This window comes from Strigops habroptila, chromosome 2 (assembly GCF_004027225.2).
Source record: "Strigops habroptila isolate Jane chromosome 2, bStrHab1.2.pri, whole genome shotgun sequence".
Taxonomy (NCBI): domain Eukaryota; kingdom Metazoa; phylum Chordata; class Aves; order Psittaciformes; family Psittacidae; genus Strigops; species Strigops habroptila.
The window spans coordinates 105,624,089-105,649,166 of NC_044278.2; the positions used below are offsets into that span (position 1 = coordinate 105,624,089).

General features: G+C 35.6%; 1 protein-coding gene across 23 annotated transcripts in view; it reads left to right on the plus strand.

The window, feature by feature from the left end:
- PSPC1 (paraspeckle component 1) overlaps positions 1–25,078 on the plus strand; it is a 69,959-nt gene that overhangs the window by 7,884 nt on the left and 36,997 nt on the right. For 10 of the 23 annotated variants that reach the window (XR_003990067.1, XR_003990063.1, XR_003990061.1 and 7 more), the window contains exons 5-7: positions 4,224–4,308; positions 5,214–5,322; positions 21,703–21,760. Coding sequence is in view for 4 of the 23 variants with exons in the window: in XM_030476507.1 (XP_030332367.1) it covers positions 4,224–4,308; positions 5,214–5,322; positions 21,703–21,760 (252 nt within the window). In the remaining 19 variants the exon portion in view is untranslated. Of the gene's footprint in view, positions 1–4,223; positions 4,309–5,213; positions 5,323–6,755; positions 9,675–21,702; positions 23,350–25,078 lie in introns of those variants that run through there. The other 13 variants (XR_003990077.1, XR_004389879.1, XR_003990069.1 and 10 more) reach the window with 5 other exon arrangements.

The following is a 25,078-nucleotide window of genomic DNA, read 5'->3' on the forward strand; positions in this document are numbered from 1 at the left end:
CAGGTAACTCATAAAAGCTGTCTGCTGCAATTATTTGGCTTTACTTAATGCTTACTCTTAAGAAATGACATTTTTGTTGGTAGTCTGACTTCCCTGTGTGAGACTGGTTTATCTTAATTTTTTCTGCTGACTTGAATGTCATGTTGAAAATCTCTCAATGAGCTGAATTAGTGTATTCACTAGGTTGTTGGCATTAAAGCACCTAAATGCTTTTAGTGTGGTAAAAAAGATCTTATATAAAGGTAAAATACAGAGCATAGTAAAATAAAAAACTGTTTTGAAATGCTAAATAGTTATTGTAGCACCTGAAATGGCAACTGTCAAGTTGCTCCTTGGTTTATTTTCCAAGTAAAAAATGTTTAAGCATTTGGTTTGCATGTTAAGGATAGTTATATCTTACAGGTAAGGAATGTGGATGTTAATGTGATCTAACAGCAATGCCTCTAATACACAGTACAGGCCCCCCCCTTTCAATTAGACACATTTTAAATTTTGATCGTAAGTTCGATATTGGTAAAGATGGTTCAGTGCTGAAAATACAGGTTGGATAAATTTACCATTGACTTAACTAATTGTTAATACCTAACAGTGACAAATACTAACTTACACTAGAACTTACACTCCTCAGGTTTTTCAGAATTTATCCAACTGTTGCCTGTACTTGACAGCCGGCTTAGGGATGGCTTTTTCTTAAATTGTGCCTTAATCATGTTTTACACTGAGACAAGCTGACAGTGGCCTGTTCATTAAGATAGAAAAGGCCTTGATGGCAGAACACGAGAGAACAGCTTAGGTGTGATTCATGGATATTAGGGTTTCCTTTAAGAACAATGTGAAGAAAAAAATACTCTTCCCTTTTTTTTTTTTTTTTTTTGCATATCTGTTAAGCTCCACTTTTATACAGAAGAGGAAGAGAATTAGTGCCTCTGTTAAAGAGCCACTAGAGCGTGAATACTTTTGGTGCTAGTATTCCAGTGAAGAAACATGCTCTTTGTTAGCATAGGAAGAATGTGGAATTTTTTTTCCCTCCTTTTTTTAATATCAGAGTACTTCTCTTTGGTACCAAATGACTTGGAATTTTGTTCGGATAACTAAATTTCTGGTTATTCACCTACAGATGTTTGGTTTGCTAAGCTCTAGGGGTAACTAAATATTCCTTCTGTTTTAATCTTGTCAACTCTCCAGTTTTAGTGTGTAGGAAATGAAGGTGGATTTTTTTTCCCTTGTATTTATTTTCAGACATGAGCTGCTTGTAAGTCTTGCTGGTCTGAACAGTGTCTCTGGGTATAAGTTCAGACCATGCCAAGAATATTAATTATGAGATTGTATCACAGGGTTTTTAAGAAAGATGCAGTTGATACTTTTGAGATGTCAGAACCTAGAATTATTATTTCTGTATGCCTGGTGCACAAAGCACAGATTTAAAGGTGTATTGAAGTAGTTATTCTGAAATATGAAATGCAATGTATTAATTGTCAGGAGTTAAAAAGAAGATGAGAAGGGTGAGCTGACTACAGTGCATCTGCTCCTGCGGGTGAGGGCTTTATAGAAGTTGCTTTATGAGAGTTAGCAGGACTTGAACTAGAACATGTTCGCTTAAGTGGTTGTTTTTCTCGTGGTGTGGTATTAATGCTGAAGGTAGGCTTCATTCTTCTGATACGTGTAATGTTTCATTTTTAAGTGTCATGTTTTGACAGATTTGAGTCAGAAGTAATTTGTAAAGCAGAGTACGTGTTTCCATGTGTAAGTAAATTGGCATGATGTTTCTGATCTACATATTAGTGGTATGCTTCAGACTTTTGTAAATTTTCTCTCATAATGGTGGTTAAATAGTTTATGAAAATATTGGAAAACATGACTGATTTTAGTCAGATGCTTCATTCTTTATTGGTTTTATGAAAGCTGGCCGTTTGTTTTCCATTTTCAGAACCTGAAAAATCAGCAGCTAAAACAACAATCTTTTTGGGATTGGAATTCTTGCTTGTAGGATTAACTTCAGAGGTGAGAGTATGCTTTCACCTTCTGCCGTCTGCTGTGCAGAAGGTTGAGGATAAAATGAAGACCTTGGCCCTGTTTGAAGCAAAGGAAAGTGCAGAAGCTAATTATAATGCTTCCCCCCCCACACTCCTAGCTTCTTTAGTGCAGTTTTTTTCTATTCAGAGAAGGGGCCCATGTCCCAACATGTCAGTCCAGAATTAACCATTGTTGCAGATCTTTTAATATGAATGGCTCTCTGCACAGCCGAAACCTGTAGATGTATATTTTCATCTGGCTAGTAAGGCTTTGTGCCAGGAATCTGCCATTGTCAAATGGTACCAGATCATAAATCGATATGTTGAACTTTAAAATGCTAATACTTTCAGGAAAAGTAATAAGAACTGTGCCGTGGAAAAAACCCCTAAGAGTAGGACTCTACCTCAAGAATAAGGGGGAGCATGACAAATTTGTAGCAATTAGTGGTAGAGAGAAAGTAGGGGATCTTGTGCCAGTGTATTAACCCAAGAAAAAGGGAAAGCTGCATAAATTTGAAAGAACAAAGAACCAGAAAGGAAACATTTTTTCCCCACAGGGGACAATATTGAGAATAGAAGGGGTCAGTTCTTGATCTCAGTAATACCCTGAGACAACCTAAAGGTTAATTTTGAAAGAACATAGTGAACTTGTACTTTGAAATAATCTCAAGGTTACTTGAAAACTAACAAACAAAACCAGCAACAACAAAAGAAACCCCACCACCAAAACAAACGTGCTTGTGGCACTCGTGTCAGGATAACAGTGGCGAAGCCTTCTATGGCAAGCACAGTTGGAATGAAGCTGCCCTCAGACTTTGTGATTTGAATGAATCTTCAATGTAATCATATTCTGTTGAAGTGTGAAATACATTAATTTTGCAGAAGAGATTGGAAAAGCAAGCCCGCAAAATGTGCTTGAGAAAGGATTTCTAATGTCAATAAGAATGCTGTGAGAGTAAAAATCTGATAATCTTTAGTAGAAAAGGAAACAAATCCATGCCATTTTGATGAAATGTACTGGTCATTGTAGTTGTTTTGGGTATTAAAGTGAAGAGCTAAGTTTGAATCATAGAATCACAGAATAGCTAGGGTTGGAAAGGACCTTAAGATCATCTAGTTCCAACCCCCCTGCCATGGGCAGGGACATATTGCACTAAACCATGTTGCCCAAGGCTCTGTCCAACCTGGCCTTGGACGCTGCCAGGTATAGAGCATCCACAACTTCCTTGGGCAACCCATTCCGGTGCCTCACCACCCTCACAAAAAGTTATAATGTATAAGTAATAATATATGCTGATGCAAGTTTGAGGAAAGCGATTTGTGTAGCTATAAAAGGATGCTTTAATACAGTGAAGAAATGCATAGACAAATGCGCGAGTAATTGAACTAAAGGCATATCATAGGTGGTATAGGCGAATATTTCTCATGGTGTCTATAAATAATGTCATGTGGCAAATACCCTGTGAAGACAGAAAAGGCAAGGAGCTGCTTTCTAACAAAAGATACAATTAATATTCATTGAATAAAACACACATTTCCAGGCTGAAGTCAGTAATGTGACTGGTCAGAAACTAGTACAGAAAAAGTAATTACTATTAGTTGCACCCTGCTTTTTTACACGTATTTTAAGTGTTTTTGTAGAGGATACAGCTGTTCCTTTCCGGTAGCATTAAAAGATTAGTCATTTATAAATTGCTTTCAGCAGAGTCATGTGATAAATCTATGCAAGCTTGGATTACATGCACCTGAAGTTCCTATCATTTCTTTCTGATGCATGCCATGCAGTGGTCTGCAGTAGATAGTGGAGAGTGTAAGCCCATATATATTTACTAGTTTTCTTGTTAGTGTGACTTTAGAGGTACACAGCATTGTGAGAAAATTGATGCCTTGCCCTAGATGTAAAACCAGGATGTGATGAAGAGGTTTAAAGTTTTTTTTTCCTTTCCTTTGTTTGAAGACTTCAGATTTCTGTTTCTGTAACCTGCTGTGGAGGCTTTGCCTGTACCTTTTTGTGTTTCTGAGCCGTGGATCCAGTGTGTTTTTTCATATACTAATAGACTTAGCTTTATGGGAAGAAGCTAGTTAAATGTGTTGAGAAATTTCTTAAAAATGGAATGTTAGAACTGTAATCTGACAGTAATAGCGATTTTTATGTTTTGCCACATTGTTGAGTGGCAGCTTTTATCTTTATTGCATTTTTAATCCTGTTAGATCTCATGCGACGTCAAGAAGAATTGAGGCGTTTGGAAGAACTTCGAAATCAAGAGCTTCAAAAACGCAAGCAGATACAATTGAGGTATTTTGTTTTCTACTGTGCAAAGGTGTGGCATGCAGCTGCTGTAGACTTGCATTAACGTAGATCCTCTAGCTTGTAGAGCTTGCTTTTGATGTCAAATAAAAATGTTTCTGCTGCTAAGAAGTTGCTTTTGAAAGCATAGTATGTGATGATTCTTTTAATGTTCTTGAAAAGTGATCACTTTGACTACTATAAAAGAATGGTTTCAAGTATTTCTGAAGTTTTTTATTTCAGCTCTCCTAGTTCTGTTGTAAATTTATGAGCTTAATAAATAGTGTAGAATATCTTAAATGTGATTTTTTTTCTTTTGTTTCATAGTGTTTATTTTAACCTCGTAATTGAAGCATAGCTGTAGTACATACAGACATGCTTCTGAGATTAATGGGCATGTGGAATAGTAGCATTGCAAATTTAAAGTCCGTAATGAGATTTTTTAGGGGTATTTTCACTTGATATTCTGGTATGTTGCAAATAATTTTTCCTTCAGGATTGATTCATACAAATACTTGTTTTCATGCCTCTGCTAAAATTTAAGAAAATAGACATAGTATCATCATGCTGATTGAGTTTAGACGAAACACAAACACCTCTCAAGGGTTAAAAATACGTCTTTTGGCAGTATTGGAATGTTTTAATCCATAGGGACTTGTTACAAAGTGGAATATTTTAGCCTGCTATCCAATATGTAGGCAGAACAACAGGCATAGAATGTACACCTATATTCCAGTTAAAAAAGATAAACACTTCAATAATATTCAAACCCATCAGGTGGAGTAGATTAGTGCCTTACACTATCTTAAAAAAATGAATGTCTAGTTTTGTGTATATGCTTGATCTTATCTCCTGAGTGCAGACCTGAACAGGTCAAGAGTCTAAGTTGACACAGTTTTCAAAAACTATTCTAGACATGAGGAAGAACATCGACGTCGTGAGGAAGAGATGCTGCGGCAGAGAGAACAGGAGGAATTACGACGACAGCAGGAGGGAGGATTCAAACCAAATTTCATGGACAATGTAAGTAAAATTCTATGGCAAGAGTCTGAATTGTTAAAAGAATTTTTTAAAATTGTCGTATTTTTATATACTAGCTATTGAGCTGCCACCTTCTTGTTTACTGTTTTTCCTTCACTATTCCATCATTCTCATGAGCGAAGTGGTACAAATTTAGTAGAGTAGTTATTCCTACAATCTGGTGATATAATACTTCTTCACTTGGGTTCACATAATAATTTGCCTTTGTTATTTGAGAAAAGAATTTTTCCAGTAAAATGAATAATTTTTCTAGGTGGGAAGTCATGGGAATGAATGATGTTTCCATGAAGAGGTGCCCTAGTTTGACTGAAGTTTTAAATTTTAAACCAGTTCAGGCTGTTAAGCTTGTTTGAATTACTTGTTTTGGTTTATGCTCAACAATAATGTACTTCAGAAACAAAATGGGCAGTGTTAACTTCATATCGAGCCTAAAATCACTCTCCCCTATGACCCTACTCTAAAATTAGATGAGGAAAACCTCAAAATCTTTTCTAAATGAGACCGAAAGATGAGAGATGTGGAGGGGAAAAGAAAAAATAAATAGCCCTCTGCTATAATTTCTACATCATTTATATTAGTAATCTGGGTGTGTTCTGCTTCTCAAGACTCACCTTGCAGAACTAGCAAAGTGGTGGTGTCAGAGGAGTCAGCTTCTAAATTTTGATGGTCTATTCTGGTCAAGGGTATGATTTCTTTTTTTTTTTTTTTTTTTTTTTTTACCTACCAACCAAAGCAGTTAAATGAACACACTCTATGGTGAATGCTTTAGTTTCATATGAGAAGAATACCTTTTACTGTTACAGCTATTCTTAGTGAGGAAGCAATGAGTAAGTGATCCACGCAATGTTCTCTTAGAACACTGTAGTCTGCAAGAGGGAATTTTGCTCCCCTTCACAGGTACAGCTTGATACATAAATCAAAAATAAACTGCTGGTTTCTCAGCTACTTTCTAATTTTGTGTTTTGCATTCTATACCATAACATTTTCTGTAGAGTTGAGAAGATTATATTCTGAGACATCCTAAGAGAAGTTAGAAAATATTTCCTGTTCTCAGCAGCACATCTCCTGCCTGCCTCCCCATCCTTTGCCCCTCAGTGTTCTTAGTAAAGATGGGGGGGAGGAAGCAAAATTGCTCCTTTGATATTACTAACAGCTATCAGTTGATTTTGCTGAAAACAAACATTTATTTCCATACGTGCTCACACTGTGAAAGAAAACTGCTTTCAACATGTCTTTTCTTTGGGGTGATGAAGATCAAAATTCATCATGTCCTTTAGTGTGTTCTCACATAATTAGTAAACATACTTGGTGAAATAGCAGGTAATGGTTGTCTGATGTAACTTAGATATAGCACTTAAGTGGTTGTGATTTCTCTAGTACCAAATATGAAATTTCACTGTAATATCTTCACGTAGCATCTTTTGGGTGGCCTGGCTTTGTGACACTGTAAGCTACCTGTCAAAATCCTCCTGTGGCTGATCTGTGAGACCCCATGCTACTTGCCACAGAGAGCTGTGGGAAGGGGAAGCAAGGGAGCCAACCCACAGGCTCGAGAGGGCAGTAGGTCCCTCAGATGCCATTGCTGTCAGGAGATCGTGGCCTCTCTCATGCAGCTTGGGGTGCTGGGGAAAACTAGATAATGTTGGCCACAGCAGTCTACTGGTTTTCTTCTTTCAGCTGTCTTAAGGTAATGTTACTTAGCCTCTGTGCTTGAATTGCTTGCCACAGTTTGGCCATCCTTGTGCTTATCTGCATCTTTAAATGCCGAACTCTGTGTGAATAGAAACTTGGTGTGCTAGACATGGCAAAAATGTAGTTGAAGAAGGGAAGAGGAATGGTTCAAGTGGAAAGCACTTCAAACACTATGTGTAATTTTTGTGACTTACATGGTGAAATTCTTTTGGGGGAAGGGTAAAGGTGGAAGAATGCTTTGAGAGAATTTAGCTTTCCCACTGAGTTGCATTACTGGAATAGTGTGTTCATCTGGAGCTAATTAATACACTGCAAAAATATATAGATGTAGCTGTGCAGTGACAACCCTAGCAAAAGTTATAAGTTATATAAGGAAATACACAGTACAGGTGGTGTTTTTCTATGTCATGTGAAGTTGAAGTGGCATGTACAATGATCTAAAAACAAAAGTTTTCTCTAGTCCTCAGACTAGTCCTTAGTATTCTGGTCATGTGTTGGCTCATGTTTTACTTCTAATGTCCTTTGAAGTTTCGAAGGGGAAGAATTGAAACAAAATTGAAACTGATGTATTTACTTTCTTTAGCAACTGTTTCTAATAAGGGCAGCTATGTAACTCCAAGCATGGCCTATCAATTTTATAGGTGTTCATTATAATTAGTTGTATAGTGGGAATAGGAATTGAAAAAGGCTTTGCATTTTGCAGCAGGGAATTGTAAACCATTTCTGGAGACTGCAAAATGAAACATCAAATACTCTTTCAATTTAGCAGGATTTCTTACACAACTATTTTTTTTTAATTTGTTCTGACTAATATTTGTTTACTGTGAACAGACTCCATCTGTTAAATACTTCTAGTCTCAGATTACCATTGTACATACACTGGAAAATTCTCTTTTAAGAGTTCAAAAGTTGCCTCTTGGTGAAAATTGCATTTTGTTTTTATACTGGTGGATAATTTTTACCATACCAGGTCTTGATAAATTATTTTGGCATAATCCTTATAACATATGAAAGTCTTCTGCCAACCATATATTTAGAAGGAAAATAATAATTGTTTCTAATCCTTGTTTTTGTTTCTTAAAAGCTTTGAAATTAAGCTTCCTTCACTTATATCCTATCCCTTTTTACTGTTCAGTCTAAAAGAAGGACATAAATGGTAAGTGCAACAACAACCAGAACTGGAACCTCTCATATAAGGCTGCAGGGCTTTTCGTTTAAAGTTTCTGTCTGTATCTTTTCTTGTTAAACTTTGATTTTTCAGTATAACTACTTTTGAAAAACATCTTGTAATCGTTTAATGCAGTTACCAGTTACTCAGTTCAGTTACAGATGATAAAAATGTTTTCTGTGTGGGGATTTCTCTTCCTGAAACATTCTTGTTCATGGTGATTTTGTACATGAAAAATTTGATTGCATTGATTGCTAATCCAATGGGCAGCTCAGTGATACCTGAGCAATTAATTAACCTAGTTGTATGGTCTCTAGTAGATAAGGTATTGATAAACACTTCCGTATGGGCTGTGGTTTTTCCCTTGCTTTGTAAAAGTCAGTTAGTTGAAATCTGCTGTTACAGCTCAGTATAGATATATTCTAATTTCACAATGGCTTAACCAGGAAACTTATTTTCCTACAATATTTTGCTGATTTTTATTTTGTAGACATGCTGAAAGAGGAGCTTGCTGATGGTGACTGGAAGCAATATTTAATTTTTCAGCAGCTCAAATATTAAAGTACTTCTGAGTGCTAGTAACACATTAATCAAACTGTGCAACACTTACTGTCCAGTTGTGAATGGCTTACATAGATTTACATTGTTAAATCTCAGTCAGAGCCTTTTTACCAAATAATTCCAGCTCCAGGAAAGACTTCTATTCACCTATTCACTTGTATTCACATACTATGTCACCAAGTTAGAAGAGTGAAAAGAGTGATTTGGATTTAGTTTATTAAAATAGTTTTTATGTATTCATAATAGTTTTCGTTACCAAAATATGTGTGAGTTGCAGTCTTAGTTTTATGGTGCACAGCTTTGGTTCTGTAGTAACACTGAAAATAGTGTCAGGTGGATTGGATATTTTACTTAATGGGACAACAGCTGTGATACTGGTCTACAGCTTACAGCTCTTCTTGCTGATGGCTTAAAGAGGGAGTTGAGATCTTTGGATATCCTTGTCCTCTTACCTCCTAGGAAACTCCCCCCTTTTCAAGTGTAATTTGCATATGAGGAACTGTTTCTTGTGAGTTCATCTATTTCAGCTTCTGAATGCTTACTGTTCTTTCATGTTTGACTTTGTCAGTGAAGTACTTAACTTTTCTTTTAATCTTTTCAAAAACTATTTCTAGATGTTGTTTCGGTTTCCTTTAGTTTTTCTTACACAGAAGTACTGCTGCTGAAGTATCACTTGTGAAAGTATCAGCATAAAATGGCAGCTGCTAAAGCAGTAGAAATTTCCTCAATAGCAGAGATTGTCGTGTACTTGGATCAAAAGCTGTAAGACAGATGAGAACAAGGGACTAAAAAAGCACATCGCAAAACAACAGCCATGTTCATAGCTTCAGGAATGCCGGAAACTTCATTGGGGAAAAAAAAAAACCCACACCACCAAAACAAAACTAAAAACCCCAGACATGTTTATTCTGTCTTCTAAGAGTTTTGTCCTTTAGAGCACCTCATAAATGTAGCTTCCCGTTTCTTTATGTGGAGCTTACTGAGGTATATCTTATCCTTCACTTCTACATTCACTTGCAAGCTGGGCAATAGATGTTTTTGAAACAAGACTATTGGATTTCTGTGGACTTCTGTAATTCAGGAATAGTTTTTTGCACGTGGCTTTTAAGCGACCGAATTGATTTTGTTTTGTTTTCTGATTCCATGATGCTTGCAAGTCCCTGTTCTGTAAGAAGTTTGAATTCTCACTGAATGCAAATACCTTATTCAAAACTAAGCTAAGGCAGATTTACAATAATAAATTAATAAACATTTCCAAGGATCTTTTCAAATTTGGTCTGTTTTCTGCATTTAATAAAAGTTTGTTCTTTATCTTGACAGCCTAGTGTACTTAATGAAGCTGATGGTGGTGAAGTTTTGTGAGATTGTATGAATAAAGCCTCTGTTGCTTAACAAACTGCTATAAAGCTAAGCTGCTTTATTAAAGCTTTTTTGTAGAGCTTGGATAAGAGAGATGAATTATCTCCTTATTGCAATCCAGCATACATACTTATGGAAGTAGTTCATGTTTGATACCTTAAAAGTCTTTTAAGGTAAAGCTAGCTTGCGGAAAGGCAGAACGTTAAATGTAGAACTGAAAAAGAAAAATAACCCACAAAACCCACTGGACAAAACATTCCTGCTTTCTTGGCAGTTGTTTTACTTCAGTGATCAAGTTTCTTCCTGTGCATAAAGCAACACAGGCTAAGCCTTTGAGCAAGCAGTTTATAAATACAGTTTGTGGCTTTCTGGGTGGTCTTAGTTTGGCAGTAGCACTAATTCTTTTTGTATTTTTGCAGGATTGCAGTGATATGTATCAGTAGCCACATACTTAAATCTTGCATTTCTTGTTTTCCTTAGTGTTTTAGATACTAAATTTCATGCTTTAGGCAACAATAGCAATTCCTTAACAGGCCTTAAGATATTCACATTGTCTTGTTTTCAGAAACTAAATTAATTACTTTTAGCTTTTAGTTACATCACCAGGTATAAAAACTATTTTAAGTGTCATATCTGCTTTTAGTATGAAAAGACGTTGCATAAAAGTCAATGCAGAACTTCAGCCGTCTTTTTGTAGCATATTATGTGTTTGTATATGTAAACCAAAACTATTTGTGGAAGAAGGTATTTTTGGATTGTAAATATTTATTTTGTGATCATTTTAGGATTATGTTTTTATATGTATCAAGGATGCTTCTTCAGGTGATTTTTCAGTAATGGAGCAAATAATCATTATAATGTTACATTTAATTTCTGACTTTTAGTTTGGTCTGTGTGAACTGTGAATATTTAGGGTAATGTGATGTTTTTCTTATGTTACAGATTTTTAGGAGACTAAATATTTTACTCTGCCATCATCTAATTCTTGCACAAAGTACTTCAGAACATGCTAATATTTCATGTGAACTTGCAAACAGAATAAGTAATTTTTGTCCCTTAATGTACTGTCAGACATGCATAAGTCTCCAGTACGAATTTAGGTGTTGTGGTACTGCTTGCAAGCATTCCCACATTTGTTCTCTTCTACAGTAATTGATAAGGAATTTTTTGTCTGTTCTTTACGTTATCTGTTTTTGTTGATAACTTAATTTTCTTCCAGTAAGACTGATAAGAAAGTGAAAACACTTTTCAGGTGCTTCATATGCAAAGGCAAAATGACATCAGTCTTTGTCCGTTTTAGTGTTTCATGAGGCCTCAGACCTAGCAGATGCCATTTTTGTTCAAGTATTAATGGAAAGACTTAAAATCCATCTGGTGTGCTTGTTTATACAATACTCCATTTGTGTACTTAGCTTCTCCCATTTCATGGGTTTAACAGGTAGAAATGAAAAAAATCTATTAAAGAGCAGATTTAACAAGTCTACATTCCATATTTTAATATAATTTCTGAAAATTGTTACTGCTCACAAGTTAAAAAATCTTACCTAAGTTCCTTAAATACTTGAGTTCTTCAGTTTTTTATCTTCTGACAATTAAGAATGAGGCTTTTATAAATAACTTAGAAAAATCCTTTGCTAATGTGTTTGATAAATACCCTACATATTTTGAAGAAGCTAAAATTAATGTTTGCCTTAATGATTTTCATTTTTTCTTCCTCAGCTACTGGAGTTAAGTTTGACTTGAAGTTTGTACACGTAAGGCTAAGAAGAAACTTAACTTTCAGTTTCAGTTGTCTACTTGGTACCTATTTTGGACTCACCCACCTGTCTAAATCCTGAGATCTTGGTGGCATTGAGACTTGCAGCCAAAATAAGTTCCTCTGCTTAGAAAAGCTTGTCCTTACTCAAAGGGCCTGTGTTTAAAGCAAGAGTAAAACACTGAAGCAGCAGTAAGTGAAATTTCTGTAGAAACAGTATTTTTTGATGTGAGAAAATGTGTTAATGGATCTGTTGCTTAATATGACGAAAGCTTATTTATAGATCTGATTTTTCTCTCAAGAGTGCCTTCTGAGTAGCTTTTTCCTTGGTGTGAGCAGTAGCCTCTGACCTTTTGCGTCAGTGGCTCTCATGGAGTGGAAAATTTTAATAGTAATAATGCAGTAAACTGAGACATAGAAATTACCTTGTCTTAGTGAGCTTGCCTGTCTTTTGATATCAGGCTAAATTCTGTTTTTTAATTGAAGTCTTTAGGGTTTTTCTCATGAATATTTCACAAGCCTGCTTTCTGTAGTGTAGCCATTGAGTAGGCTTGTCATTACCCGAGGTAGTGATCTTTTTTGGGTTATTACCTCTTACATGAGGAATATGGAATTTAAGTCTGATCGTTCTGTCTTTCCACCAAATCTTTCTTTGGGTCGCACTTTACTTTTCTAGAGATTAGGATTTATTGTTAGATGAATTAGTATTTTCAATTAATAGGGTTTATTTGGAAAAAAAGATGAGGCCAGGTTGGACAGGGCCTTGAGCAACCTGGTGTAGTGGAAGGTGTTCTTCCTGCCCATGGCAGGAGGTGGGAACTAGATGCACTTAAGGTACTTCCCAGCCCACACCGTTCTATGATTCTATGAGTCTCTGTAGAGCTGTTCTGTAACTGTTCAGATGGGGAGCTTAATATCTTGGTTAATAGAAACTGACATTTAAAGAGTCAAATATATTTAAGGTTTACCATTTAAAAATGGTTTTCCCAAACAATATCATAGAATTGTTCGGGAAGGAAGCTTTAAAGGTCACCTAGTCCAACCCCCCCCTGCAATGAGCAGGGAGATCTTCAACTAGATCGGGTTGCTCAGAGCCCCATCCCACCTGCCCTTGAATGTTTCCAGGGATGGGGCGTCTACCACCTCTCTGGGCAACCTATTTGAGGGTTTCAGCACCCTAATTGTAAAAAACTTCTTCCTCATATCTAGTCTGAATCTTCCCTCTTTTAGTTTAAAACCATTACCTCTTGCCCTGTCACAAGAGGCCCTACTAAAAATCTGTTCCTATTTTTTTTTTTTTTTTCCTACAGTGGCTGGTGGCTCACTGATTTGGGCTTAGCATTGTATAAGATCAAAGAGTATTTGTATTAATTTGGTTTGGTACATGATATGAAGCACACTGCTTTTACTAGTGTTGCTGAATGCGGTTTTATTGATACGCTGGTGGCAGGTTAGCCAGTAAGTGCCTCTTCTACATCTACTAGTACAAAATAGCTGAAAAAGACAATGTAATGTCAAAATCGGGCTCTTCAGGCTTTGTTTCTCTTCTGTATGTAGTCCTGATTTTTATAATACTTTCAAAATTTTATTTACTGATGGAGTATTTGTGTTTGTTTCCTTCCCCCCATCCCACTAGCCCTTTCTGAATTATTAAACTCTTGTTTGTTTATACGGTAGCTTATATGTTCTTTAGGTAAGAACCAGCTATTCTTGTTTGTCCCTATTCATTGTGATGCCCACTGTGTCCCTAACATGATTCTGACCTTTGGGTCTATAGTATGTAAACCAGTAGTTTTTGTTAGATATCTTTTGATGAAAGCAGACGCTGTAGCTGAAGAGTTACTGTGGGTGGACTTGGGTCAGGGGATTTAAGCAGAAAGCAGTCTTTCGTAATCCATTTGGATTTGTTCAGATCACCAGTTTCTTAAACTTCTTATTAAAATACTAGATGCCTGGTACAATGTGTATTGTTTTCCTCAGTCAAAAGTCTGTTTAAACAATAAGCATCTTGATTGAAATCTGTCTCATCTTGCTCCAGTTTTACAGTAAATGGCCTCCAGGTTGTATAAAAGTACTAGCTGGAAAATTATGGAGCTGGCTTCAGGCCTGGAAGCTTCATTGGTGGCTCTTTGTTCATGTTTTGTATGTTTAAGTGCAGTGTGTGCACAGGTCAGAACTTTGTTGGGGAAATGTTAAACACTGAACTATTCTGATTGTAAGCAATATTCATAACACATGTGAAAGAATGTGTATGTTTGTTAGATGTTTTTCCTACAGGACTTCTTTGTGGCAATGAAAAACTTTGGCTTTCAGCTTCCTTTTGTCAAATACTTACATATTCTAATTACTTGGCAACTCAGGTTGCTTAATGGGATAGCAACTATGGACTTCTGTTGTTGTTACAATTTAGTCAGCATATATAATATCTACTTGGGTGAAGAAAAGTTGTTAATACAGAAGTCTGACAGTCATATTTAGTGCACTGACTGTACTTAGTGCTGCTTTTCAAGTGTTTAAGATTAATTTTGCAAAGTTACATTCTACATTCTAAGTAAGTAGTAGTTAGAATTTTGCATAGACACTTCATAATAAAGGATACTCTTAGCTGGTTAATTTTTATTCCAAGTAAACATGCATGACTTCCATCTTATTCTTGAATCTTGCAGTTGCGGAAAATTGTTGTTTTGAATTGGTCCAATGTTTACTCTGTTTTAATATTTGCCTAGATTTGTTTCCTGTGAAAGAAAAGAAAGAAAACATTTGGGAAACCTAAAACGCAGCATTTGTTTATAACTCCAAATCTTCAGTTAAATATTTTAGTCTATTTCTGCATGATGGTACAGTTATCCCAGACTTTGTTACCAGTTAAACAGCCCTTCAGCTCCATACCCATCAGGGTGAATTGTGGAGTGCATTTGAAATTAAGTTATTTGCAACTTGTTCCGTGGAAGTAAGGTATTGTCCATGCTCCCATGGATGCCTGTTTTGATACTTACCTGCTATAATGCCATTTCTTTAGCTAAAATAAATCCAGAATAATTTGAAACTGCAGCATAAAATGCCTCTGAAGATGTGAATATATTGTGAACGTAATGTAATCATGTTACACGTATAAATAGCGAACTTGGTGATATGGTGGATATTGCTTTCAGAAAGTAGTTTTGCAGGTAAGTAAATAGTTAAGTGCCTTAACTTGATTAAATGAAAAAGAACTGTATTATGTTCAGCCGATGAACTGAATTTAATTTGTTTTTAATGTCATTACTGTCATTCAAAAAATGATGGCTCTTGTCTCCAGCAGAATCCAATTAGGTTGAAGAATGTTGTAATGAGGAAGTTGCTGTTAAGAGAGTTAATATATAGATATCTTCCTTCCCCCCCCCCCCTTTTTTTTTCCAATAAAGGATCTCCAGATCTGTTAAAGAAGTCACCTTCTCTAAGCACCTTTGTCTTGTGAAAAATCATTTCTGAATTTTACCTTGAAATATTTGAGAAGCAGATTGCATTAATAAGATTTTGCAGCTGCTATAGATGAATCTTTGAGTCCTAATGTGTACAATGAGATCTATGTTACAGCGTTTAGTAAAAATCTGTTGCAGTTTCTGGGATCTTCCAGTCTCCTTGATGCTCATAAATTTGAGGGATCTCCAGGTGATCTTTGGCCTTACCTCATTTAGATTAGCTTAGTAGATGTCTCTTCTGCATTAAATAATATTTTCTTTCATGGGATTATTGAATGTTGCTTGTTAGTGAGTTGTCTCCCAAATGCATTTGTGAGCAATATTAGTGCAATTAAAATGCTTCCTTTTCCAAAACTATCAGTGTAGACCTGACTTAAACATCATATGAGGATTGATGTATTGAAAGGAAGTCAGCTTTTCTTCAGATTGGTTTTTGCATCCAGCTGTAGGAGGATGACAAAAACCCAAAGCATGGGAGGATCACAGTTATTTAGCACTACTTCACCCCCAAAAAATCCCCATCAATTTGCATGTTTCGGAAGGTAGAAGCTAGTTTTACCTAAAAAAGAGGACAATTTTGAACTGTCTTCCATCTTGTAAAGATCAGAAATGGCTGGTATTAAAATAAAGTGAATTTGGGAGAATATGTAACTCCCTTTTTTAAAACAGCTTCTTTTGAATTTGTGAGAAGTGTTGAGTGTGTGTGCATTCTCTTGCAGGTAAAATCGCAATTCATTTCTCTCTTTGCCAGTGTTAATGTGTGTTAGGTGATGCACTGAGAGGCTTTTCAATACTTGTTTGTTCCTGAAACAGAAAGGAGAGAACAAAGATGTAGTGCACAGAGGTTTTTCCCAAACACACTCCTATACTTTTGCTGTTAATTGGCTTTAAAAGAAATTCCCCTGTTTTAATAGCATTGATACTTCCTTTACAGTCTTACTGAAATGAGGAAACTAAGAGATGCATGGAATTAAAATAAATCTTTCTTCCATAAGGGAAATCAGATTTTTATTTTTTTTTTTAACAGCTACAATTATCCTTGTTACTACCATTAGAAATGTTTTTCCAGCTTGTAGCATTTACTGGAGTATCTGTATCTGCATATTATTTCATGCAGTGCTTATTCCTATTTTTACTGATGTGCTAGGTTTTTGTAGCGTTCAGGGTTTTTTAATGGTGTAGCTTAGTCATCTCCATCAACTCTATTGAAGACTTGAGTCACCAAGGAGGAAATGAGCTTTAACTCTCTGCTATAGCCCTGTTAGAATGCTTTTCTCAAAGATTGAGTCCTGTTGATGGCTATTAAACCTAGTGAAAATTCATTTCATTAGACTTTCTAGTTAAAATAGGGCTTTGTAGTTTCCTGTATGCTACCTGTTTTATAGCTATATTTACTGTAGTTGTTATCTAGTTTAATGTAGTTGCTTGTCTTATTTTTGAGCGAGGTAAAAGAGCTTACTTTTCCCCAAACTCCTGGGTGGGAGCTGTCATTCTGTTCATAGAATTCTTGAGCAGTTTAGGCTGGAAGATATCCAGCTCTGAGGAGAGATTAGCTCTGGATTTAAGTTGCAGTGCATGTGATTGAATAAACTGAACTGGGATATTGTAATTTTTGGATCTTACAAATAGATCTTAATGGATAAACAAAAGAGAGAAAGGTGACAAGAAGGCTGGGTAGAAGGCTTCTATTCTGCTGGCAGTTTAACTTCTAGTAAGCTAGTCATTGAAATGAAATAGAATATTCTGAGGAAATGAGAAATAACGCACAATCAGAACTATCCCATAAATGCTAATTTTGACTGCCAGCCTAGCAATTTTAACCACTTGTATGATTTGTCTTTAAAATATGGGTCTCTTACACAAAACTGCAATTTTGTGCAAGGTTTAAAGTCTTATGCCAATTTCTTCTCTGTTCTTCTCTGGGAGAAGCCTTTGGAAACTTTCTTTTCTAGAAAGAACTTTATGAAATAAACCACTCTAGAAAGGAGTAATGAGTTCTAGGAAGGGTTACAGAAATGTCATACCTGTTTTGACAAAGTCTGCTAGGGAATAGAATGCAGTTTCCATGTTAATGAAAACAGGTGAGGATCAATAGCACTGTGAATTTTACTCGAAACACACAATCTTAATAAAGTGTTAATTACTGATTTTAATGTACAAGTTTAAGTTTATGGGTTCTTTTTTGATTAGACAATTTTTGATGCTGTGTCTTGGTGTTATTTTGGTCACCATTCCTTAGCTGAAAGGTGAGTGAATAGTCATATGTTAATTGGGAAGCAAATCCCCTGTCTGTAAACACTTCGAAGAAGACTATGATATGTTATCTTAATAATTCTGTTGCTACCTTGCTTTTTGCTGGTCTGGAATATTGCATGCCATATTTATTCCATACCATAATTTTCTTGAGAAAAGCAGGAATTCTTGCAGGATATTGCATCATTTGGAGACAAGATTTTGAACTTTTTTTGGGCTGCTGCAATTGGAAGGTCTGCTTCTGGGAGTACCAAGTAGTACTGGTTTGTCAGTTAAAAAACCATCAACTTTTATGGCTACTTGTATTTTTATTTTCAGTATGACAAGTGAATTGTATCCAGTATATTCTCCTATATCAATTCTTAAGTGTCTTTTCAAAACCCCTAGTTTCGTGGTTTTATAGATTTATATCCTAATGTATTTAGAAACCCCCCATATTTAAAAAAAACCCAAAAAACCAGAAGAATCATCTTGGCGGTTCTCTGTATACTTAGACTATTGGTATCAATAGTGATTAAGGTGTAAGAACATTGTGCATGATATACCTCAAATGCTCAAGAAATCTTTTTTCTAATACTTGTGGAAAATGTACAATATATATGTAACTTGAAGACTGTATTTAATGTTTTTATGTCGATTACTTTTTACAGTTGATGTTAAAATGAGTTGGAATTGTGAGGCAATCTCGGTTTTAATGTAATTAGCAAGTATAATGCAATAATTGCTATCATAGCAGTTTTTCTAAAAGCAGAGTACTTGGATGAATCAGACCTTCTTGAGGGTTGTTTGCATTAGTGAGTTCTGAAGTATTTGACAAGAATCCTGGACCAGTATTAATTTGGAAAGCTTTCTTTTGACATGTGTTAGACAATTAACCTTTTACAAAAGTATATTATTCTTTGTTTGCTTCTCTCTTTTTTGGTTTGGTTTTGTTTGTGACTTGGGTTTGTTTTTTTTTTAATCTTGCAAAGGTTAAATTACACTTTGCTGCACATTCTTTATCTTATGTTTTTTTGTTTACCAATGTCCATATCATCAATTTTTCTTTTCTCTTTCAGTTTAAGTTGTTTTCCTAGGTTCCAGGTGACTTCAGAGCTATTAATTGCCTCCCCATGTTTCTCTAGTATAGGTTTAGTCCTCTCTTGCTGCTCAACTTACCCCTGATGAGGGTAGTTATGAGTGGCTTCAGGGAAAGGGATGAAACCAGGCTGCTACTCAACAGAAGAATGGGCAGTCGTGTAGTGAGGGAAAAAGCAGCACTAAGAAGATAATGCTATCGTTGTTATCTTCTGCAAAGGGCTTGAGTATCCATGCTCTCAGGTGGGCTGGAATATCAACCAGCATTGGTTCCACTACTCTGTCCTAACTGTTGGTATTCCTTCCTCTGTCATATTGTGGTTAATACCCATGGAATAGTTGACCTAACCTACCTGCAATAACTTGTTTATGCTCACATAATAAATAGCTATCTAGGACATGATTTGTGTGGGGATAGGACTGAATTTTTGTGATTATCTGGACTCCTGCAAATACAGGTTTTGGCAAATTACTCAGAGATGTGTTTTTACAGTTAATGTCAAGCATTTAATTACATTAATATATATGTTGTCAATTAACATTTGAAATTGAGTATTTTAATTCCATGTTAACAATATAGAAGAATTTCCCTGTGCTGAAAATTCAAGGAACATAAGTTGTGAACATGCAGCAGTAGGAATAATAGTAATTCTTGCAGGCACGTTAGCAGATAAAGGGCAGCAGAGATTGTAAGGTGCATTTGTGGATCGTGACTCTATAGCTCAAATGCTTTTTATATGGTAACGATTCAACACCAAAGTTAAAGCTACAAAATAGTGAATAATTACTTCGGGTTTCATAACAAAGGTTTGACTAGACAAAAAAAGTAAAAATGGCAGGTTTTACCCCTCACTCTTGTTACACCTACTGTTAATTGAAGACTGGTAGCATTTCAAGATGAGAAAAAAACTGGTTTATTGCTTTTTCTAAAAAAGTACATGTTATAGTTTGCCAATGCTTCTATTCTTTGCAAAGAAAATGAGTTAAGTTCTAGTATCTAGCACAGCTTTATAGCTCTCTACTCGAAATCCTTATCCAGCTGCTATTGTACTTGGCCCTGCCTTATATAGCACATTTGATACTTAAAAAACCCCAACAAACTCCAACTTGTAGTTGAACCTGAGATGCATCTAGTAAGTTATGTGCAGTGATTTAAAATCTGATACTTTCCCTTGTTAGCTGAAGAGTATGTCATAGCTGTTTGTGGCATGTCCTGTTTTCACATATGCACATGTGTGCATGCGCAGTCTCAATAATGTAAACTTACTGCCACGATGTTTTTCTACCGTGTTGGGCTAGAGATTGACATTAGAGATGAAACACTACTTTTTCTTCTGCGTCTTCATGTCAGGGCTGAAGTAAAAGCAAACAATATCGACAAAGTTGTACGCTGATTTTGTGACTTCACTCATTGGTATCAATTTATGGGTATGATTGATCCTAACAGGGCTGCTGATTTTACTTAAAATGTCTGTTGGCATTACTGTGAAAGGTCTGACAAAGTAGTTGCATGTTCATTTGTAAAGTTTTAACATGGCTTCTAGGGTCAGAAGAAGAGGTCCTTCTTAATGTTTATCAACAGCCTTTCATAGCTGGACCGTAAAATCTGTCTGTGTCTTTTGGTTATGAGGCCTTACCTTTGTACTCCACACTAAGCCATATTCTTCTGAAAATGATGTATAATCTTAAGTACATTTTCTAGGTAAATATTAGTTACTAGAAACAAAGATATCGACCTGAACCTTTTGTTGTATATCTGAAGAGAATTTCCCATTCCAGGATATTTTACAAAGCTGTTTACTCTGTCAAATATTGGTGTTTGCTACTTTAAGTGTGTGAACATGACTGAATGAAAAGGAGTTTGTGAAACTGTAAAAATACCATTAATGTATTTTCATTAATATTTCCGTTTAAAGGTTGCTTATAGTAACAATTAAACAATTGCCTAGTATATGGAATTATTTTCAAAGCAGATCTGAACTACTAATACTCTTATAAATCATAAGTGCAGTCATTTTCAGAATCAGGTAATTTTTTTTGATATGCTTATTCTCGGCAGATGTGTGATCAATCGAGTGGAATATAATTTTAACATTCTTGCAGAAAATTAATGAGAATTTTGCTATAAGTTTCATTAGTTTTCATTTTGAACTGGGAATTTGTTTCTATTTCATCCTTCTGATGTAAACTGTAATACTAAAATACCTTGAAATTATTTGTGATAGTGTACTTTGTTTTCCCCTAAATAATGATTTTTGCTACTCTGGATACTGCCTTTTCAGTATTGTTTCACAACAGGCCATGGTTCACGATCAGTAATGTCAGAACTCTTTTGTTGTTGGATGACTGAGCATCAAATGAATTTGGCATGTTACTCATCTGTTTAGTATAAATGCATGTTATAGAGTTTATGTTGACACTACATTTTTATTCTGGTTTAAAAAGGATGGTCACTATCTGAGCTAATGTATCAATAGCATGATAAAACTCAACAAAAAATGTACTGCCACCAACTTAAGTTAAAACTATTTGAACAACGATAACTGGCAGATTGAATGTAAATACTGTAATTTAACACCTAAGAGCTTGGTTTCCAGTCCATAAAAGCATTTTTGAGTCTTGAAACCAGACTGACTATTATTGAACCACGGCCTATAGGTAATACCATAATAAAAGCTCTTTATTTACAGTTAAAAGGTAAATATTCTTCTTATTAATGAAAAACACTGCGTGAATATGGATTCATTTGCAGTTGATCACGTAACTATTTAGGAGCTTTAGACTGCTGTGTCTGATAAATGAAACTTGTGATATTTAACCTTTAACATTATACAAAAAATGTACGTCATTGATATATTGAACTTATTCCATTTCATCTTATAAAAACAGTGGAGTATAGTTAACTTTATTCCTTGTACATTTTTGTAATCAATGGAAACTTTTGAAACTTGAAATTTTTTATTTTCATGGACTAAATAGGAATGTTTTAAGTTCTAAGAATGACAGGTTGACATGAAAACTATGTTTACTTTCAGAGAGAACAGGAAATGAGAATGGGTGATATGGGTCCTCGTGGAGCAATAAACATGGGAGGTAGGGATCTGAAGGAAAAAGGCTTCTGTAACGTAAAATTTCTTTTTCTTTGGGACTGTACATGTTACTCAAGCACTATTAATTAGAGACAAGTACTAGGAGTAAGCAGTATTAGGAAATTAAAAAAAATCACATACTTTGCTTCCAAATAGCTGTTTTTTTTCCCCCCAAGGTGTATCTTCAGCTACCTGTGGGAGAAAAATACGATGTGCAAGTTGAGAATCAAAAGGGCAGGGAAAGGTGATGCTCTAGAAATTATCTGATAGAAATTGACTGATCTGTTCAGAAAGTATTTGGCGTTCTTTTGGTGGACAACCTATTCAGAGAAGTTGGGACTGTAATTGCATGCTGTGAAATGATGCAGAGCTCAAAATTGCTAAGCTCTTGTTGACGTATCTGACAAAACCTTAATGAATAACGTGGTTGGTGTTCTCCTAATCTATGCAAATCTGTATTTGCAAATATCCTTAGTTCACCTTTGTGACTTAAAATACTGTCACTGCTAAAAACTTACTGTGAAGTCTAAAAAAGTACGTCTTAATAATTAGTACTTGCTCCATGTGTGCAGACTGAAACAGTGTGGAATCTTGCTTATCCAGAATATCTGCTTTTAAACAAGAGTGAAACTTAGAATATTTATTTAAAAACCCAAATCTTACTAAACTGTATTAACTGTCATATATTCTCTTGGAAGCTTCCTGATGTTCATTTGAAATAAATTAAGATGATAATTTAAAGAAAAGTTAATACTATTTTTGTGTAATTTAAATTTGAAAGTACATACAAAACTTGGTAAATGTTGTTGCTTGACCTTTTGAGTAATGTGTATTTATAGATGAGTGAATCTGATGCAGATATTAAAATACATTATTTACCATTTCCTTGCATTCATTGAGACACATTTATCACTGCAAAATAGAACTAGGCTCTTTTTTTTTTTTTTTTTTTTCCCCTTCAGTGAAAAGAGCTTTAAAAATAACTCTAAAGGAAGAGTGAAGTTAACTACAAGTAATAAGCTGAAGCCTAAATTTGGACTAATTTTTTTTTAGTTGTACTTCTGCAGATTATTGCAATCTACTTGAAAATTCTATTTAATTAGGTGACTTTGTAAATATAGATGCTGAAGTCCAGATCTCTATTTGTCCACATCCACAAGATAGACTTTTTACATACAGATTGTAAGTGTGCATGTGTATTAATCAGTTCACAGCCATTTTCTTCTCAGGTTTTAATGCTTAACAGTGATGTTCATAGTTTTGCTTTGTAAACTTTGTGTTATGATTTGATTTTAAACTTCATACAAATGTTCTTAGAAGTAAATGTGTAGTTCCAAAAGAAGTCGTAGTGACAGTGAACTACTATTTTTAAAAGGGAAAAATACCCCTGGCAAATAGGTAAAAAGATAGTGTTTGTTTCTGTAGTATCTGGATTTTAGGTTAGATCACTGGGGAGACTTTTTTTCTCCAGCCCATTAACAACCCCACCATTACAACCAAAAAACCTGACCTCAAAAATCTTCAATAGACCTTTAAATAGTAGACCTTTAATTTTCGGTCTTAGCATCCTTTCTCAACATTTCTGTTGAAATTGTAACTTCATTTTTAGCGGCCTTTACCTGTGCCATCTGTGACTTTTCATCATGGCGGACAGCAGGGAGTTGGACTATCTTCAGTAATGGAAATACCTTCAGGGTAGTGTCACTAGAAAGCAAGGTACCCCTGTGATGGATTTAATTGGTGTTGGGCTGACTTGTGCAGGACCAGTAATTTTACGTTGTTTTTTGCAGCAAACAAGTTCTGAGAGAATCGGTATGCCTTGGTGTAGTATTTAACTGGATCTGTAATGCTAAGTGCTGCTCATAAACTTTTCCATATGGAAAAAGAAAGGATTTTTTTTTTTTAAGTATCTCTGCATTGATGAGGATTAATTGTGGCTTGTTGCCAGCTGTGCTAGACCTTGGCATGTGCAGTTCAGATGGAGTGTACTTTTTCAGCCCTTCAGATTGCAGAAAAGGATTTTTTCCTAATGTCTGTGCCATTGTGACATGAGCACTGATGACTGCTTTCCATCTGTTGCTGAACCTGGTCCAGTGAATTAACTGGTAAGCATCAGTGTCCTACCAAAAAGAACAGACAATCAAGTGGTTAGCTCATAGAGTCTGCTTTGGAGCTAGGAGCTAGATATAGCTAGAGTGCCATAGCAGCCTCTTGCGGACACCGTGCAGGGCCCCACTCTCTCCTTGCATTACACTCCCTTGTTGTCCTGTCAGAGCTGCCTCTGCCTAAAACTGGCTTAATACTATAGAGGCTTGATAGTACAGGTCACTAGACATCACGCTGGAAGCAATATGGGTGTATTTGTGTCATACAGAGGATAAAACTTTGCTGCAGTTGAAGGATAAATGAACACTACCTGTGTGTGGCCAGCTGGCTGAGTTTAATTAGGTTGGAAAGCAAGCCAGTGACATGTAATTGAGCAGACTGCTTTTATGTAATGGCACTACTACCAGCACTAAGCACTACCATCATGTTAGTCCTGCAGAGTACTTCTAGCCTGTGAAAACAAAGGTTTAGCCTTATATTGGAAGTTTAAATGTGTCCTTTTCCTTCTCTATTTAGTCATTGAATGAATGATGCTAAAAAACAGTTTTAGGGCATATTTAACTGTAATTCTCTTGAATTGTAGCATAATCTTCTACCTGCTACATTAACATGCTTGTGGGTAGGGCAGAAGCATCCGAATTGCATATACCTTTATTTTGGCTTAGTGTCAGAGAGAGAGGTCCGGGAGTTTCTCATTATTAAGATAAAATGAGTTCTGCATTTCAAAAGGACAGGATTTTTCTCTATTGCTTCTAATAATCTTGTTTAGCACTTTACATGTGCTACTGTGTTGCATGGATTGTTTTTGCTAAGCAGCTTGCAGTTGGCATAATATATATGATCCAGCTGAGGTCAGCAGTTTTAGCAGCAATATCTTGGGTGCAGTGTTTTCACTGACTGCAGTGATATTTGTACTAGGGGCAAGTGATGAAGATGCAGTTTTGCATACCTGGAGATAGTAATAATACTGTATCTGTGGTAAATGGCTTTCTTACAATGATTAACATTTATACATTTGTTACTAAAGAAATTACAGTTGTAAAGAGAGGTGAGATGTTGACTTTCGAAATAAAAACTAACAAGTTTATTAGACTAGCAACATGTCACATTTCTTGTTATTTTTGTATGTTGCCATGACTTAAAATGTAGGCTGGATTCCAGAGGCATATAATTTTCCATTATCAAATTTTGGATGCACACAAACTTTGGATGCTGA